This window comes from Cherax quadricarinatus, chromosome 67 (genome assembly GCF_038502225.1).
Source record: "Cherax quadricarinatus isolate ZL_2023a chromosome 67, ASM3850222v1, whole genome shotgun sequence".
NCBI classification, from domain to species: Eukaryota; Metazoa; Arthropoda; class Malacostraca; order Decapoda; family Parastacidae; genus Cherax; species Cherax quadricarinatus.
Genome location: NC_091358.1, coordinates 11,764,672 through 11,783,145, shown reverse-complemented (window position 1 = coordinate 11,783,145; position 18,474 = coordinate 11,764,672). Strand labels below are relative to the sequence as shown.

General features: G+C 37.6%; 1 protein-coding gene across 9 annotated transcripts in view; it reads right to left on the bottom strand.

Annotated features, from left to right (window-relative positions):
- Positions 1 to 18,474, bottom strand: part of Plc21C (Phospholipase C at 21C) — a 613,502-nt gene that overhangs the window by 79,991 nt on the left and 515,037 nt on the right. For all 9 annotated transcript variants that reach the window (XM_070099388.1, XM_070099391.1, XM_070099386.1 and 6 more), the window contains one exon: positions 1,584 to 1,681. In XM_070099388.1, coding sequence (XP_069955489.1) covers positions 1,584 to 1,681 — 98 coding nt within the window. The remainder of the gene's footprint in view (positions 1 to 1,583; positions 1,682 to 18,474) is intronic.

The following is an 18,474-nucleotide window of genomic DNA, read 5'->3' as shown; positions in this document are numbered from 1 at the left end:
AGCAATGATATGACAACTTCCACCAGGTACATAATCTGTTATTGTAGCCAGCACCATTTCTCCCGCACTTAAATGTAGCCCTATAAAAGCAGCAACCAGTTCCAAGGTCACCATCAGTTACCTAGTCATATAGAAACCAGCATTGTGGAAACAAATACTGGTATGTATGGTATCCAAGGTCTACATAGGGGCAACAGTCAGGATCATGGACTAGCATGTTAGGGAACACAGATATGCCTACAATCATAAATGCATGTGTTCAATATCATAGTACACAATGACTCATCATGACATGGAAAGGAGTAAAACTATTCATCAAAGAGAGTGATTTACTTAAACATCAGTGCCTGGAAGTGTCACTGAATACACTTATCACACAAAACTCGGAGAGTTTTAGCATGTACAGAATTCTGACAAAATGATCCTATCCAACCAGAACACTGCCATCTGATTACAAGAATGAAGCTGTGACTTGACCCCTGCAACCACATACAGGAGAGTACTGGTGTATGCTGAACAGGTCCTTCTCAAATCCAACCCTTCTCACTCATGTGGTACAAGGTCCCACCTACTCATTTCTCATGAATAACTTCCCCACTTTGTCTTTCTTGGTCACGTTGATATCTCTGCTATATAATGTGTTGTGAGCTGTTTCTCTATTAAAATTGATAGACACCAGTGATAAAATGTTTCCTTCAATAAATGTCTTGATTGTGCCTTTGTGTCTTGTTCCCAAAGTCTGTTGGTATAAACATACCTGTACTTGTATAATTCCTAGGAATGTACTGCTAGGTAACAGGGACAGCAGTTGTTAGAAGACGTGTGCATGAAAACTGCTATTCCAAACTGGTGACTGGTGAAAGAAAACCCTGGGTGATTACAAAACTCACCCAGGGTTGGTCTTTTGAAGAATGAAGGAGTTTTGCACTGGGAGCAAAATAATTTTTAGGCAGATTTTGATATGCTTCTCTGAGGAGCAAAAATCCCTACAAATTTGTTTTTCTGGAGTTGATATTATCCTTGTATTATCAGTTCCAGAGAAAATAATAATAGGAATTTAATCACTTGGCAAGAATAATTAACATATTTCAGTGCTAAATGCTATTGTAGCTTGCTGATTAAAAGAATTCCCACTGACACCCAGGAGTTAGTCGACTGTTGTGGGTTACATCCTAGGGCAGGACCTGATAGCCCCAATGGAAATAAGCTAAAATAATTGAGTTATTAACCCACTGGGGTTAAATCCAAATATATTTACCTTCATACCTAGAAGTATAAAAAAAAGAGGAAGTGTGACAATGTAACGTGTAGATGCCATAGAAAGTAAGATTATTTATTATTATTTATTATTATAATTATTATTATTATTGTTGTTTGAAAAGTGAGCACTTAACCTGTATAATACAGTACTGCATTAGAACTGGGAGAAGCATAAAAAAAAGACAACATAATACTAATAATCATCAACTGCACATTGCCTGTTTAATGATATATTTTTTGTATAATTAAGAGATCAATTATATAATCAGTTACTGACATTTTTAATTTCAACTTTTGATACTCAAAATGTTGCTGATACTTACATGCCTTTGTTGGCTGAGTATTTTTTTACAAGTTTAGAATGTGATTTCTGAAGCTGACTTCTTCTTTTCTCTTGTTGTTGTGTAAGATTTTGTCGTTCCTGTTAAAAATACAGATATTTCAGAGTAATTTATTATATAGCAGCATATTTCTGTTATTTGGTTAGGTTAAATCTGGAAGTTACTGACTAAATTACTGTCATTTTTCTTTGCTTAACAGAGAGAAATGTATTTTACAGAAAGTTGGGCAAAGAATCCTCTTTACATGCTATGGTAATCCCTTGATCACTAACAGTGAAGTGCAGATTGTGCTCGGGAAACTTTGCATATCAGTAGTATTTAATAATGACAAGATAATGAGTTAGACATGTGCAACATTTGGGTATCTCTACTTGTAGAAGTTTTGCCATCCAGTGGCTTTATCAATACATTACATGGACATATGAAGACAGCAGAAATATATACAGCAGACAGTGGAAGATGAGGAAATCAGTTTCTCAGCCTATAAGCAGGTGATGAGTATCATAGCCTTCAAGACAACAATTGAGGCTGATCTAACCTGGATTTAATCAAATCCTCTTTCCAATGAAGACTTTTTTATTGAAAACTGGTAATTATTGAAAATTTTATTAGAGTAGTGGGAAACTAGCCAGTGGTCTGCCTATTCTATATACTCCTCTGATATGTGCAAGATCTATGTCGTATCTAAATTTATTCTTTGAGGTAACACACTATATTAATGCAGCAACATTTTGGTCATGTGAAGGAAAGAAAGAGCTCTTCCTGAGAAGAATTGCTAAGTTACAGTTCCTTCATCACATCTATTACCTGGATGGTTGATTCTGTTTGAATGGTGTTGAGATCCTTGAAGTGTGTTTTGATTTACGTTATTAATTTCTTAGTTGTTTGGGCACCTTCATCTTGTTTAATTGATGGCTTGTCATGATTTCCAGTTTGATTATTTTGTTGGCTTAGCTACAAAATTTTGTAGATGTGTGTAGTTATTTTATAGTGATAATATTTCACCTGGCCTTTTGAAGTTAATTTCGTCAGCAAAATCCCCTAAATTATGGGGATTATTGTTTTGATTCATCCTGTGTTAGTGATGAATGTCTGCCTTCTGCACTCTGGGTGGGGGCTAAGGACATCATGTCTTGAATTATTGCCCTAATCTAGTCCCCTACTGCTTCCTTCAGTCAAAGTTTCTCCTTTTACATTTAGTAATATATACAGGAGAAGAGGTTACTAGCCCCTTGCTCCCGGCATTTTAGTCGCCTCTTGCAACACGCATGGCTTACGGAGGAAGAATTCTGTTCCACTTCCCCATGGAGGTAAGAGGAAATAAACAAGAACAATAACTAGAAAGAAAATAGAAGTAAACCCAGAGGGGTGTGTATATATATGTTTGTACGTGTATGTGTAGAGTGACCTAAGTGTAAGTAGAAGTAGCAAGACGTACCTGAAATCTTGTATGTGTATGAGACAGAATAAAAAGACACCAGCAATCCTACCATCATGTAAAACAATTACAGGCTTTCGTTTTACACTCACTTGGCAGGACAGTAGTACCTCCCTGGGCGGTTGCTGTCTACCAACCTGCTACCTAGAGATAGATATATATATCTATCTTTCTTTCTTTCTTTCAACACATCGGCCGTATCCCACCGAGGCGGGGTGGCCCAAAAGGAAAAACGAAAGTTTCTCCTTTTACATTTAGTAATATATACAGGAGAAGAGGTTACTAGCCCCTTGCTCCCAGCATTTTAGTCGCCTCTTACAACATGCATGGCTTACGGAGGAAGAATTCTGTTCCACTTCCCCATGGAGATAAGAGGAAATAAACAAGAACAAGAACTAGAAAGAAAATAGAAGAAAACCCAGAGGGGTGTGTATATATGTGCTTGTACATGTATGTGACCTAAGTGTAAGTAGAAGTAGCAAGACATACCTGAAATCTTGCATGTTCATGAGACAGAAAAAAGGACACCAGCAATCCTACCATCATGTAAATCAATTACAGGCTTTCGTTTTACACTCACTTGGCAGGACGGTAGTACCTCCCTGGGCGGTTGCTGTCTACCAACCTACTACCTAGATTATATATATACATGTATATATTCTTCTTCTTCTTTCAACATACCAGCCGTATCCCACCGAGGCGGGGTGGCCCAAAAGAAAAAACTAAAGTTTCTCTTTTTAAATTTAGTAATATATACAGGAGAAAGGGTTACTAGCCCCTTGCTCCCGGCATTTTAGTCGCCTCTTACAAAACGCATGGCTTACGGAGGAAGAATTCTGTTCCACTTCCCCATGGAGGTAAGAGGAAATAAACAAGAACAAGAACTAGAAAGAAAATAGAAGAAAACCCAGAGGGGTGTGTGTGTGTATATATATATGCTTGTACATGTATGTGTAGTGTGACCTAAATGCAAGTAGAAATAGCAAGACATACCTGAAATCTTGCATGTTTATGAGACAGACAAAAGACACCAGCAATCCTACCATCATGTAAATCAATTACCGGCTTTCGTTTTACACTCACTTGGCAGGACGGTAGTACCTCCCTGGGCGGTTGCTGTCTACCAACCTACTACCTAGATTATATATATATATATATATATATATATATATCTTTCAACTTTCAACACACCAGCCGTATCCCACCGAGGCGGGGTGGCCCAAAAGGAAAAACAAAAGTTTCTCCTTTCACATTTAGTAATATATACAGGAGAAGGGGTTACTAGCCCCTTGCTCCTGGCATTTTAGTCGCCTCTTACAACACGCATAGCTTACGGAGGAAGAATTCTGTTCCACTTCCCCATGGAGATAAGAGGAAATAAACAAGAACAAGAGCTAGTAAGAAAATAGAAGAAAACCCAGAGGGGTGTGTATACATATGCTTGTACATGTATGTGTAGTGTGACCTAAGTGTAAGCAGAAGTAGCAAGACGTACCTGAAACCTTGCATATTTATGAGACAGAAAAAACACCAGCAATCCTACCATCGTGTAAAACAATTACAGGCTTACGTTTTACACTCACTTGGCAGGACGGTAGTACCTCCCTGGGCGGTTGCTGTCTACCAACCTACTACCTAGATTTTATATATATATATATATATATATATGTATATATATATGTATATATATATATATATATATATATATATATATATATATATATATATATATATATATATACAGTGGACCCCCGCATAGCGATATTAATCCGTGCAAGAGAGCTCATTGTTATGCGAAATTATCGTTATGCGAATGAATTTTCCCCATAAGAAATAATGGAAATCAAATTAATCCGTGCAAGACACCCAAAAGTATGAAAAAAAAAATTTTACCACATGAAATATACATTTTCCTACACACAAAGAGAAGGATACATGCACAATATATATTGTGCATGTACTACTCTACTAAATGAAGAATAAATGACACTTACCTTTATTGAAGATGCAGCAATGACTAATGAGACACTGTGTCCTGGGAGTGCCTTTTCCTCCTGAGTAATGTAGGTCCTGTTTGGCATTTTCTTCCAGAACAGGCCTTATCACACTGTATGCCACTACGATTCTTAAATCTCTCAAACCAACCTTTGCTGGCTTTAAATTCACCAATATGAGCACTAGTTCCAGGCATTTTTCCCTGTTCACCTGGGTGTTAGTCGACTGGTGTGGGTTGCATCATGGGAGACAAAATTAAGGACCCCAATGGAAATAAGTTAGACAGTCTTCGATGATACTGACTTTTTTGGGTTATCCTGGGTGGCTAACCCTCTGGGGTTAATTGTTTCTTGGTATTCTCAATAAGCCACACCAACAACGGTGCTACAGCAGCAGAAGCAGCAGCTGACAGTGCTACAGCAGCAGCAGCATCAGCAGTTGACCATGGTACCACAGTATTTCGATAATATTTCTCACCCTTTTTACCACAGGGTTGGCACTAGAAGCTTTCTTGGGGCCCATGGTCACTTATTTTGCAGATTAAATCACCAAAAACGCTGTAATAATACGAAATGTTCCGATTGTATGCTTGGATGTTACCATGGAGGCTGGCTTGTAAACAATGCCACCGGTGGAACATGTGAGGCTGGCTCAGGCCGCACATTAGACGCGTCTCGGACGAATAGCGTTGAGCGGGTTTTTTAGCGGTATGCGAGGCAAAATCTTAGCGATAAAATGTATCGGTATGCGGATTTAACGTTATGTGACGCCAACGGTATGCGGGGGTCCACTGTATATATATATATATATATATGTATATACATATATATATATATATATATATATATATATATATATATAAACTGATCTCTGGCTGAAGGAGACTTGAGTCTCCTTCAGCCAGAGATCAGTGTTTGTGTATATTCCGCCTGCTCTTGCAATATATATATATTATTGTAACCACGAACGAGTGGTATTAATCAATAACAACACTGCGCTAGCCAAGGATTCGAACCCATGTTGTAGTGGCCTGCCTCATGGTAAGCGAGAACTACATAACGCTTTAAACCACAGGTAGTAGGTTGTTAGACAGCAACCGCCCAGGGAGGTACTACCGTCCTGCCAAGTGAGTGTAAAACGAAAGCCTGTAATTGTTTTACATGATGGTAGGATTGCTGGTGTCCATTTTTCTGTCTCATAAACATACAAGGTTTCAGGTACGTCTTGCTACTTCTTCTTACACTTAGGTCACACTACACATACATGTACAAGCATATATATACACACCCCTCTGGGTTTTCTTCTATTTTCTTACTAGTTCTTGTTCTTGTTTATTTCCTCTTATCTCCATGGGGAAGTGGAACAGAATTCTTCCTCCATAAGCCATGCGTGTTGGAAGAGGCGACTAAAATGCCGGGAGCAAGGGGCTAGTAACCTCTTCTCCTGTATATAATATTAAATGTAAAAGGAGAAACTTTCCTTTTCCTTCTGGGCCACCCCGCCTTGGTGGGATACAGCCGGTGTTTTGAAAGAAAGAAAGATATGAGGGATATGTTGTGTATCTTTATACGTATATGCTTCTAAACTGTTGTATTCTGGGCACCTCTGCAAAAACAGTGATAATGTGTGAGTGTGGTGAAAGTGTTGAATGATGATGAAAGTATTTTCTTTTTGGGGATTTTCCTTCTTTTTTGGGTCACCCTGCCTCGGTGGGAGATGACCGACTCGTTGAAATATATATATATATATACATCTATACACATATATATATATATATATATATATATATATATATATATATATATATATATATATATATATATATTAACAAGTCGGCTGTCTCCCACACAGGCAGGGTGACCCAAAAAGAAAGAAAATCCCCAAACAGAAAATACTTTCATCATCATTCAACACTTTCACCACACTCACACATTATCACTGTTTTTGCAGAGGTGCCCAGAATACAACAGTTTAGAAGCATATACATATAAAAATACACAACATATCCCCCCAAACTGCCAATATCCCGAACCCCTCCTTCAAAGTGCAGGCACTGTACTTCCCATTTCCAGGACTCAATTCTGGCTATATAAAAATAACCGGTTTCCCTGAATCCCTTCACTAAATATTACCCTGCTCGCACTCCAAAAGATCGTCAGGTCCCAAATACCATTCGTCTCCATTCACTCCTATTGAACACGCTCATGCACGCTTGCTGGAAGTCCAAGCCCCTCGCCCACAAAACCTCCTTTACCCCCTGCTTCCAACCTTTTTGAGGACAACCCCTACCCCGCCTTCCTTCCCCTACAGATTTATACGCTCTCCATGTCATTCTACTTTGATCCATTCTCTCTAAATGACCAAACCACCTCAACAACCCCTCCTCAGCCCTCTGACTAATACTTTTATTAACTCCACACCTTCTCCTAATTTCCACACTCCGAATTTTCTGCATAATATTTACACCACACATTGCCCTTAGACAAGACATCTCCACTGTCTCAAACCGCCTCCTCACTGCAGCATTTACAACCCAAGCTTCACACCCATATAAGAGTGTTGGTACTACTATACTTTCATACATTCCTTTCTTTGCCTCCATAGATAACGTTTTTTGTCTCCATATATACCTCAACGCACCACTCGCCTTTTTTCCCTCATCAATTCTATGATTAACCTCATCCTTCATACATCCATCCTCTGGCACGTCAACTCCCAAATATCTGAAAACATTCACTTCTTCCATACTACTACTCTCCAATTTGATATCCAATTTTTCTTTATCTAAATCATTTGATACCCTCATCACCTTACTCTTTTCTATGTTCACTTTCAACTTTCTACCTTTACACACGCTCCCAAACTCGTCCATTAACCTTTGCAACTTTTCTTTAGAATCTCCCATAAGCACAGTATCACCAGCAAAAAGTAACTGACAATTCCCATTTTGTATTTGATTCCCCATGATTTAATCCCACCCCTCTCCCCAACACCCTAGCATTTACTTCTTTTACAACTCCATCTGTACAGTAGGGCCCCACTTTTCGGCATTTCACCTTACTGTGTTCCGCTAAAACAGCGATCTCAAATTATGACCAAAACTTTCTATACAGCAAGTGGTCTTTCAAATATGGTGCGGGCTACCCGGTGTGTTTACATTCTTCATATGCACATCTCTCTATTATGTAATAATAATCACTCTTGAGCACATTAAATGTCTAATTTTATGTCAATGTAGACATTTTCATTAATCCATTTATGATATTTTCTTCAAAATTATATAAGAAACACGTTACATAGCATATAAACATGCTGGTTATATGCTATGGAGGTGTGGTAGCCGGGCAGAGGGAAAACATTACGCCACTCCCCTTAATACATAACACTTTTGTTTACAATTCTTGGCTTGAATTATTCATTACTTCTCCCTTTTGTTTATGATGGCATCTAAAGGTAGTTATTAGAAACGATTAAAGTCAGTGAACATGGTATGTCGATGGTAATAATATGTCTCTGGGCCACATTAAATGTCGTGTAGCTATGTAGGTAGGTGTAGGTATGTAGCCCAGGCGGACTACATACCTACATTATTATAACTCATAATTATATGTATGTGTACCTGTACCTAAGTAAACTTACACACTGTGCTGGCATGCAGGTACACAATGAAATCACTAAGAGTGTCTTAGTCTTGAAGATGCCATATTAATAATGATAATAATAATAACACAATAATCACTGTAAGGAGCATTAAATATCGTATAAAACGTTAATATAGACATTTTGCTTAATCCATCTAAATACACCCCACAGTAGAATAAATTAACATAAATATGAGATGCAGTACTAGGTAGTAGGTTGGTAGACAGCAACTACCCAGGGAGGTACTACCGTCCTGCCAAGTGAGTGTAAAACGAAAGCCTGTAATTGTTTTACATGATGGTAGGATTGCTGGTGTCCTTTTTTCTGTCTCATAAACATGCAAGATTTCAGGTACGTCTTGCTACTTCTACTTACACTTAGGTCACACTACACATACATGTACAAGCACATATATACACACCCCTCTGGGTTTTCTTCTATTTTCTTTCTAGTTCTTATTCTTGTTTATTTCCTCTTATCTCCATGGGGAAGTGGAACAGAATTCTTCCTCCGTAAGCCATGCGTGTTGTAAGAGGCAACTAAAATGCCGGGAGCAAGGGGCTAGTAACCTCTTCTCCTGTATATATTACTAAATGTAAAAGGAGAAACTTTCGTTTTTCCTTTTGGGCCACCCCGCCTCGGTGGGATACGGCCGGTGTGTTGAAAGAAAGAATATACCTCAACGCACCACTCGCCTTTTTTCCCTCATCAATTCTATGATTAACCTCATCCTTCATACATCCATCCTCTGGCACGTCAACTCCCAAATATCTGAAAACATTCACTTCTTCCATACTACTACTCTCCAATTTGATATCCAATTTTTCTTTATCTAAATCATTTGATACCCTCATCACCTTACTCTTTTCTATGTTCACTTTCAACTTTCTACCTTTACACACGCTCCCAAACTCGTCCATTAACCTTTGCAACTTTTCTTTAGAATCTCCCATAAGCACAGTATCACCAGCAAAAAGTAACTGACAATTCCCATTTTGTATTTGATTCCCCATGATTTAATCCCACCCCTCTCCCCAACACCCTAGCATTTACTTCTTTTACAACTCCATCTGTACAGTAGGGCCCCACTTTTCGGCATTTCACCTTACTGTGTTCCGCTAAAACAGCGATCTCAAATTATGACCAAAACTTTCTATACAGCAAGTGGTCTTTCAAATATGGTGCGGGCTACCCGGTGTGTTTACATTCTTCATATGCACATCTCTCTATTATGTAATAATAATCACTCTTGAGCACATTAAATGTCTAATTTTATGTCAATGTAGACATTTTCATTAATCCATTTATGATATTTTCTTCAAAATTATATAAGAAACACGTTACATAGCATATAAACATGCTGGTTATATGCTATGGAGGTGTGGTAGCCGGGCAGAGGGAAAACATTACGCCACTCCCCTTAATACATAACACTTTTGTTTACAATTCTTGGCTTGAATTATTCATTACTTCTCCCTTTTGTTTATGATGGCATCTAAAGGTAGTTATTAGAAACGATTAAAGTCAGTGAACATGGTATGTCGATGGTAATAATATGTCTCTGGGCCACATTAAATGTCGTGTAGCTATGTAGGTAGGTGTAGGTATGTAGCCCAGGCGGACTACATACCTACATTATTATAACTCATAATTATATGTATGTGTACCTGTACCTAAGTAAACTTACACACTGTGCTGGCATGCAGGTACACAATGAAATCACTAAGAGTGTCTTAGTCTTGAAGATGCCATATTAATAATGATAATAATAATAACACAATAATCACTGTAAGGAGCATTAAATATCGTATAAAACGTTAATATAGACATTTTGCTTAATCCATCTAAATACACCCCACAGTAGAATAAATTAACATAAATATGAGATGCAGTACTAGGTAGTAGGTTGGTAGACAGCAACTACCCAGGGAGGTACTACCGTCCTGCCAAGTGAGTGTAAAACGAAAGCCTGTAATTGTTTTACATGATGGTAGGATTGCTGGTGTCCTTTTTTCTGTCTCATAAACATGCAAGATTTCAGGTACGTCTTGCTACTTCTACTTACACTTAGGTCACACTACACATATATGTACAAGCATATATATACACACACCCCTCTGGGTTTTCTGCTATTTTCTTTCTTGCACTACCCAACGTAGCACCCAGAATGACCAAAGATTACCAACAGTGAAACCTACAAATCGAAAATAATAGAGATCAAAGGAAGACTGCCCACAAACCGAAAGCAACACCCCGCTGCCAGCCGAATAACGTAACCATAAGCTTTGTATAACTACGACTTCTTCTTAACTACAACAATTCCTGTAGTATTATGAGGCGCAATCTAAGAGGAAACAACACCAAGGCCAGCAAGAAAACACCGAAAAATCAACTATTCAACAAGTGTAGCCAGGAGGACGCCGGCCCAGCAACCACCCCACTCACCACCACTCAAGGCGACACCACAACAATAACAACAAACATGGCTGCCACCAACCCATCCTCCCCTCTCTTCCCCGGATTCAACCTACCAAGTAGTCTCTCAGGTATGACCAACGATCCAGATACCCTAAAGACATGCATCTACAACTTAGTTATTGAAAATATGAATCTTCGAGAGATGCTAACAAAACAAGACACCAGGATGACACAACTCGAGAACAAAATCCTCAGTCTTGAACAAAAGTTATCAACACCAGGAATGACTAACTGACAAGACCATCCAAACAGTCATAGATAGCCATACCCAACAAATAATATCTCTTAATACAAAGGTTGAAGAAGCAGTAAAAGAATGGAAGAACAACTTAGATAACCAGTTCAGTGACTACTTTGCTCTCCAAGAAGATAAAACTGAACAAGATAAACTATCGGACGCAGTAATAGTTAACAGTCCACTTTTTCCCAGTGATATGAACCAAACAAACAGTAAAGAAATTACTCTGCAGATCATAAAGGACCAAACAAGTGTTATTGTACCAGAGTCTGAAATAAAAGAAGCCAGGTTACTAGGATCCCATGGTAGAAAAAGTGTTATGCTTAGATTCCACTCACATGACAGGAAAAAAGACTTAATTATTGCATCTATTAAAGTAAAGAAAGAGATATACATAAACGAGTGTCTTACCAAAAAACGTCAGAACCTCCTGTATAGAGTCAGAAAACTTAAGCGGGAGAATAACGACACAATACACCAATGCTTCACACGGGATGGGAAATTTCTTGTTAGGAAAATAAATGTAGGTCAACTGTACACAATCACGAACGAGAATGATCTATCACAATTTCTCAGGGATACTAATCTTGCAGAGAATAACTAAACAATGTCCAACTTAAAAGCCTACGTAGTGTAGTGTATGTTTTGCTCCATTATTGTTCAAATTTCATTGTACAATCTCTTAATAATTAAATAATCAACTACCTCATTTTGTGATTTTACTAGTAAGCATAAGTCACCTTATGTAATTTTCTTATTTACTATTGTTTGCTTAAACATTAGCTGAATTGATACTTTCTCTGTCCATATTACTACCTCATATTTTTTTTAAATACAGTGGACCCCTGCATAACGATTACCTCCGAATGTGACCAATTATGTAAGTGCGTTTGTACGTGTATGTTTGGGGGTCTGAAATGGACTAATCTACTTCACAATATTTCTTATGGGAACAAATTCGGTCAGTACTGGCACCTGAACATACTTCTGGAGTGAAAAAATATCGTTAATCGGGGGTCCACTGTACTATCAATTGATATTACTTACTAAAATTAATAATTATCATTTTTACTATAATTTCAATTTACTCTTAACATTTTTGACATTTAATAACCATTACTTGTCTAATTACCTTTACTTGTTTTAATACCACATTTACTATCTTAGAGTACTCTTAATTACCTTGTACTGCCATATAACCTCTAGTATAACTACCAGTGCAATATTGAATGAAATAAACATTACTTTTTCACTTTTTTTGTAATCATTATTACTTACTAAAATTTTATTAAACACCATATTTACTACCAGTCAATTTTACTTTTTTACATTAAACATTATTTTGTACTTCCCATAACATTTTGTTGCCAAATTTTCAAGTTTGTATATTCAACTCCAACCTTTATATTATCCTTTGTACCTGTGTACCTGTCTACCATCTTACTATCATATTATAACCAAGACATTACCATTGTTATTTTTTACTATTATTCTTTTGGTACTTTAATTGTGAATTTTATTTTGTCAATTTAAATCTAGTTATACTCTTGAACTTGTCAACAACATATACCAGACTCTAGTGCAATTGCAAGTACCATTTCAATTTGTATTTTTATATTATAAGTTTATATTATAATTCCTACTCTAAGATTGTTTTCATATCTTAGTGACTATATTGTGTGTGCAATTAGTGTATATTTCAATTATATTATTGTTCAAGGCCCTTAACTATCTTTTGCTAACTAGTACCAACTACCTCATATATCTTTTTTTTTTTCTACTTTTTTTTATTCTTTTGCTACCTTAACTTGTATATTTTATCTTGTCAATTTAAATCTAGTTATAAGACCATATTGCAATTACTAGTGAGAGACGTGCTATTTTTAATTTGTATTTTTATATTATTTGATTAAATCTAGTTGTACTATAGCTCATTCTAGCTCAAAACATAGACTCCACAAAAGTCATTATATTAGACCTTAGTGCAATTACAAGTGAGAGTCTTGTTCTATTTTAAATTTGTATTTTTATATTACTAGTTTATACCTAGTTGTACTTTAGTTCATTCCAGCACAACACATAGACAACACCAACTTCATTATGTGTAGTAGTGACTATACTCTATATGACCAAAATACTCTAGCTGTATACTTATCCAAGCTTCCCACCACTACAGATATCAGTACTAGAACTCAACACATAACTCAGGATATAAATAACCATAATTTAAACCTAGAAGATGACTGATCATGTTGACCCTGATCTAAACCTCCATAATCTGACACCCAATCAAAACCTATTGGAAAGTAACTGCCTTTATAACACAGCATCACAAGCCAGCACTATCCTAAACAATGATAAAAGTCTATCAGTACTTAACTACAACATCAGGTCCTTAAGCAAACACTATGATGACCTCCTGGCACTCCTTGAATCACTAAAGACACCCTTCTCCTGCATTATTCTTACTGAGACCTGGCTTAAGCAGGACACAATAGATATCTACCCTCTACCAGGATACACAACAATTCACAACTGCAGACCAAACCAAGTTGGGGGTGGTATTGCAATCTATTACTCTAACCAATTATCTTGTATTAGCACCACTTGCTTTAGTGATGAATATGGGGAATACATTTTTGCTAATTTTACTGTAAAAAACCTTAAGACACCTATAACAATCGGTGCCATTTACCGGATACCTCACACAAACATCCCAAATTTCAGTGAGAAATTAAAGTCACTAATAACAAACAGACAAATGAATAAACACCACCTTCTCTTAGCTGGAGACTTCAACATCAACCTTGGCTTACTAGATGATCAGCCTGTAACTGATTTCATCAACAATATGAACAACACACTTCTCATACCAACAATAACTAAACCAACCAGGCTCACTGAGACAAGTGCAACCATAATAGACCACATATGGACCAATATACTAGCCACCCTTAAATCAGGGATAATCACAGATAGCACTACAGACCACTACCCTACCTTCCTCCTGACAAACATTAATAAACCACAACTTGAATACAACAAAACGGTTGGGATCCTCTCCAAGATACGATACTACGTGCCGCAAACTGCCCTTCTCACACTATACCATTCACTTATATATCCATACCTCACCTATGCTATCTGTGCTTGGGGTTCAACTGCAGCAACACACCTAAAGCCAATAATAACCCAACAAAAAGCCGTAGTAAGAATCACTAAATCCCATCCCTGGCAACACACCCCCCCACTCTTCATAGATCTAAACTTACTCCCTGTTCAGTACATCCACACTTACTACTGTGCAATCTACATCTACAGGACCTTAAATTCCAATATTAACCTTGACCTAAAATGCTTTCTTGATAGTTGTGACAGAACCCACAGGCACAACACCAGACACAAACATCTCTATGACATTCCCCGTGTCCGACTAAACCTTTACAAAAATTCAATGTATGTCAAAGGCCCTAAAATCTGGAACACCCTACCTGAAAATTCCAAAACTGCAGACACATTCATCACCTTCAAAACTACCATCAGAAAACATCTTATCTCCCTGATACACCCTGTCAACTAATAATACGAACACCACCTGGTGGTTCACACTTACACTCACCCATTTGACCATAAACAGAAATATCAATCTCAATCTCAAAATAATGAATCTTAACTAGTCAAAAGTTGGCCTGTGATACTCCAATACTGAAACTATGTATAGTGCTAAAACAAAAGCATTCACATTGCTAAACTCACAACTAGTATTTAGTCACTTAGCCATAATACCAACTTATCTCATAATTCTGTAACATTTTAAACCTAAGATTTAATATAAATCTGCCCGAAATACCTAGCCATGCTAGGCGTTCTAGTGGTACACTCTGTAATTATTATTTTACTACATGTAAACCACACAATAACCAAATTCTGTAAACTCAGCATTGTAATACTTCTAGAGAATAAAGTTTGAATTTGAATTTGAACAAAGTCTCATTTAGACTCCATGACGAGGCCTCAATAAGGAAGTTCACAACTGACCTAGAGATTGTTGACTTGCCTACAGAATTCTCCAAGGCCAATGGTATTGATGACTGGACAGACATTTTTCTTAACAAATTACTTAGACTATACAACAAACATTGTCCTATAAAAACAAAACAGATCACAAACAAACGGCTTGGTTGCCCATGGCTAACCAGCACCATTCTGAAATCCATTGACAATATGAAAAGCAATATAGACAGGGCTTAATACACAAAGATATTCTTAAACACTATTCATCAGTTCTCACCAAAGTAATAAAGAAAGCCAAACAACTATACTACTCCAGTAGATTCACAGACACTAGAGGAGATATAAAAAAGACCTGGAAAACACTCTCTCAGATTCTAGGGACCCACAAACTGAAAAAAACCAAGAATATTGTCCTAACTAAACCTAATGAAACACCACTACATCCCACTGACACAGCTAACAAGATAAACGACTTCTTCTCAACCATAGGATCTAATCTCACCAATAAAATCCCACATACTAATGCCCATGCCGGAGACTACCTAGATGGGAATTTCCCAAATTCCTTCTATCTTGCACCAACTGAGCCCTCGGAAGTCACCGAGATTATAAAGTCACTTAAAAAAAAACTCAGGGAATCTGTCTAATGTCCCACCATTACTGTACAAGCGAGCGGCCCATATCCTTTCGCATGCTATTTCATTACTTTTTAAGAAGTCACTAGAAACTAGCACCTTCCCGAAACTACTCAAGATGGCAAGGGTTACACCAATACATAAAGGTGGTGACCCTACAGACTTAAACAACTATAGGCCAATATCAAACTTACCATTGCTATCCAAAATCTTTGAGAAACTCGTGCACAGGAGACTATATTCATTTATAACAGCACAAAACATACTCAACCCCTGCCAATTTGGATTTAGGAAAAATAAAAGCACTAATGATGCAATCATAAAAATGCTAGATCTGCTTTACACAGCATTGGAAAATAAGGAATATCCACTAGGAATTTTTATTGACCTAAGAAAAGCTTTTGATACAGTAGACCACGACATCCTACTCCACAAACTTGACCATTATGGTATATGAGGCCATGCGCTTGCTTATTTCAAATCTTACCTTACTAATAGGTATCAGTATGTTACCATTAAAGACACAGCATCAACAACACGGCCACTTGATACTGGAGTTCCGCAGGGAAGTGTCCTTGGTCCCCTGCTCTTCCTCATATACATCAATGATCTTCCAAATGTATCCCAACACCTGAAACCCATTCTCTTTGCTGACGACACGACTTATGTCATCTCTCACCCTAATCTTGCCACCCTCAACACCATTGTTAACGAGGAGCTGATCAAAATATCGACTTGGATGACAGCCAATAAACTTACGCTTAACACTGACAAAACCTACTATATTATGTTCGGTAGCAGAGCAGGAGATACACAAATTAACATTAAGATCGACAACACTCTAATTACCAGACATAATGAGGGCAAATTCCTAGGCCTATACCTTGACAACAACCTGAATTTCAGCACCCATATCCAACACATAACCAAAAAAGTATCCAAAACAGTTGGGATCCTCTCCAAGATACGATACTACGTGCCGCAAAATGCCCTTCTCACACTATACCACTCACTTATTTATCCATACCTCACCTATGCTATTTGTGCTTGGGGATCAACTGCAGCAACACACCTAAAGCCAATAATAACCCAACAAAAAGCTGCAGTAAGAATAATCACTAAATCCCATCCCTGGCAACACCCCCCCCCCACTCTTCATAGATCTAAACTTACTCCCTGTTCAGTACATCCACACTTACTACTGTGCAATCTACATCTACAGGACCTTAAACTCCAATATCAACCTTGACCTAAAATACTTTCTTGATAGTTGTGACAAAACCCACAGGCATAACACCAGACACAAACATCTCTACGACATTCCCCATGTCCGACTAAACCTTTACAAAAATTCAATGTACATGTCAAAGGCCCTAAAATCTGGAACACCCTACCTGAGAACTCTAGAACTGCAGACACATTCATCACCTTCAAAACTACCATTAGAAAACATCTTATCTCCCTGATAAACCCCATCAACTAACTACACGAATGCCACCTGGTGGTTCACACTTACACTCACTCACCCATTTGACCATAAACAGAAATATTAATCTCAATCTTAAAATAATGAATCCTATGATACTCCAATACTGAAACTATGTACTGTGCCAAAACAAAAGCATTCACATTGCTAAACTCACAAACTAGTATTTAGTCACTTAGCCATAATACCAACTTACCTCATAATTTGTAATATTTTAAAATAAAGAATTAAACTAAGTCTGCCCGAAATGCCTAGCCATGCTAGGCGTTCTAGTGGTACACTCTGTAATCATTATTTAACTACATGTAAACCACACAACAACCAAATTCTGTAAATTCAATATTGTAATCTTTATAGAGAATAAACTTTGAATTTCCTCTTATCTCCATGGGAAAGTAGAACAGAATTCTTCCTCCGTAACCCATACGTGTCGTAAGAGGCGACTAAAATGCCAGGAGCAAGGGGCTAGTAACCCCTTCTTCTGTATATATTACTAAATATAAAAGGAGAAACTTTCATTTTTCCTTTTGGGCTACCCCGTCTCGGTGGGATATGGCCAGTGTGTTGAAAGAAAGAAAGATGAGATGCAGTAGCCAGGTGACTTGTAGGACTCGAGGTAGCCAGGCGACTTGTAGGGCTTGTGGTAGCCAGGCGACTTGTAGGACTTGACAAAAACCAGATGCGTTCATCTGGTTTGTTTACATTATGTGAAGGTTGGGTAGTGAAGGGGAAGGTGAGGGCTGCCCTTCCTGGCTACCCATACTTCCCAACCTGACTTCATACAAATAAAACTCACCTCTCACCCTTCATTAAGACTACAAATATTTTAAGGTAATTAATGAGTGTACTAGATATGCATTTTATCGGTCTAGGGAGCTTAATGTTGTAGTAGGTATAAGTGGCCAGGCAGGATGCCATACCTCCCACACAACTTTCTACAAATAAAT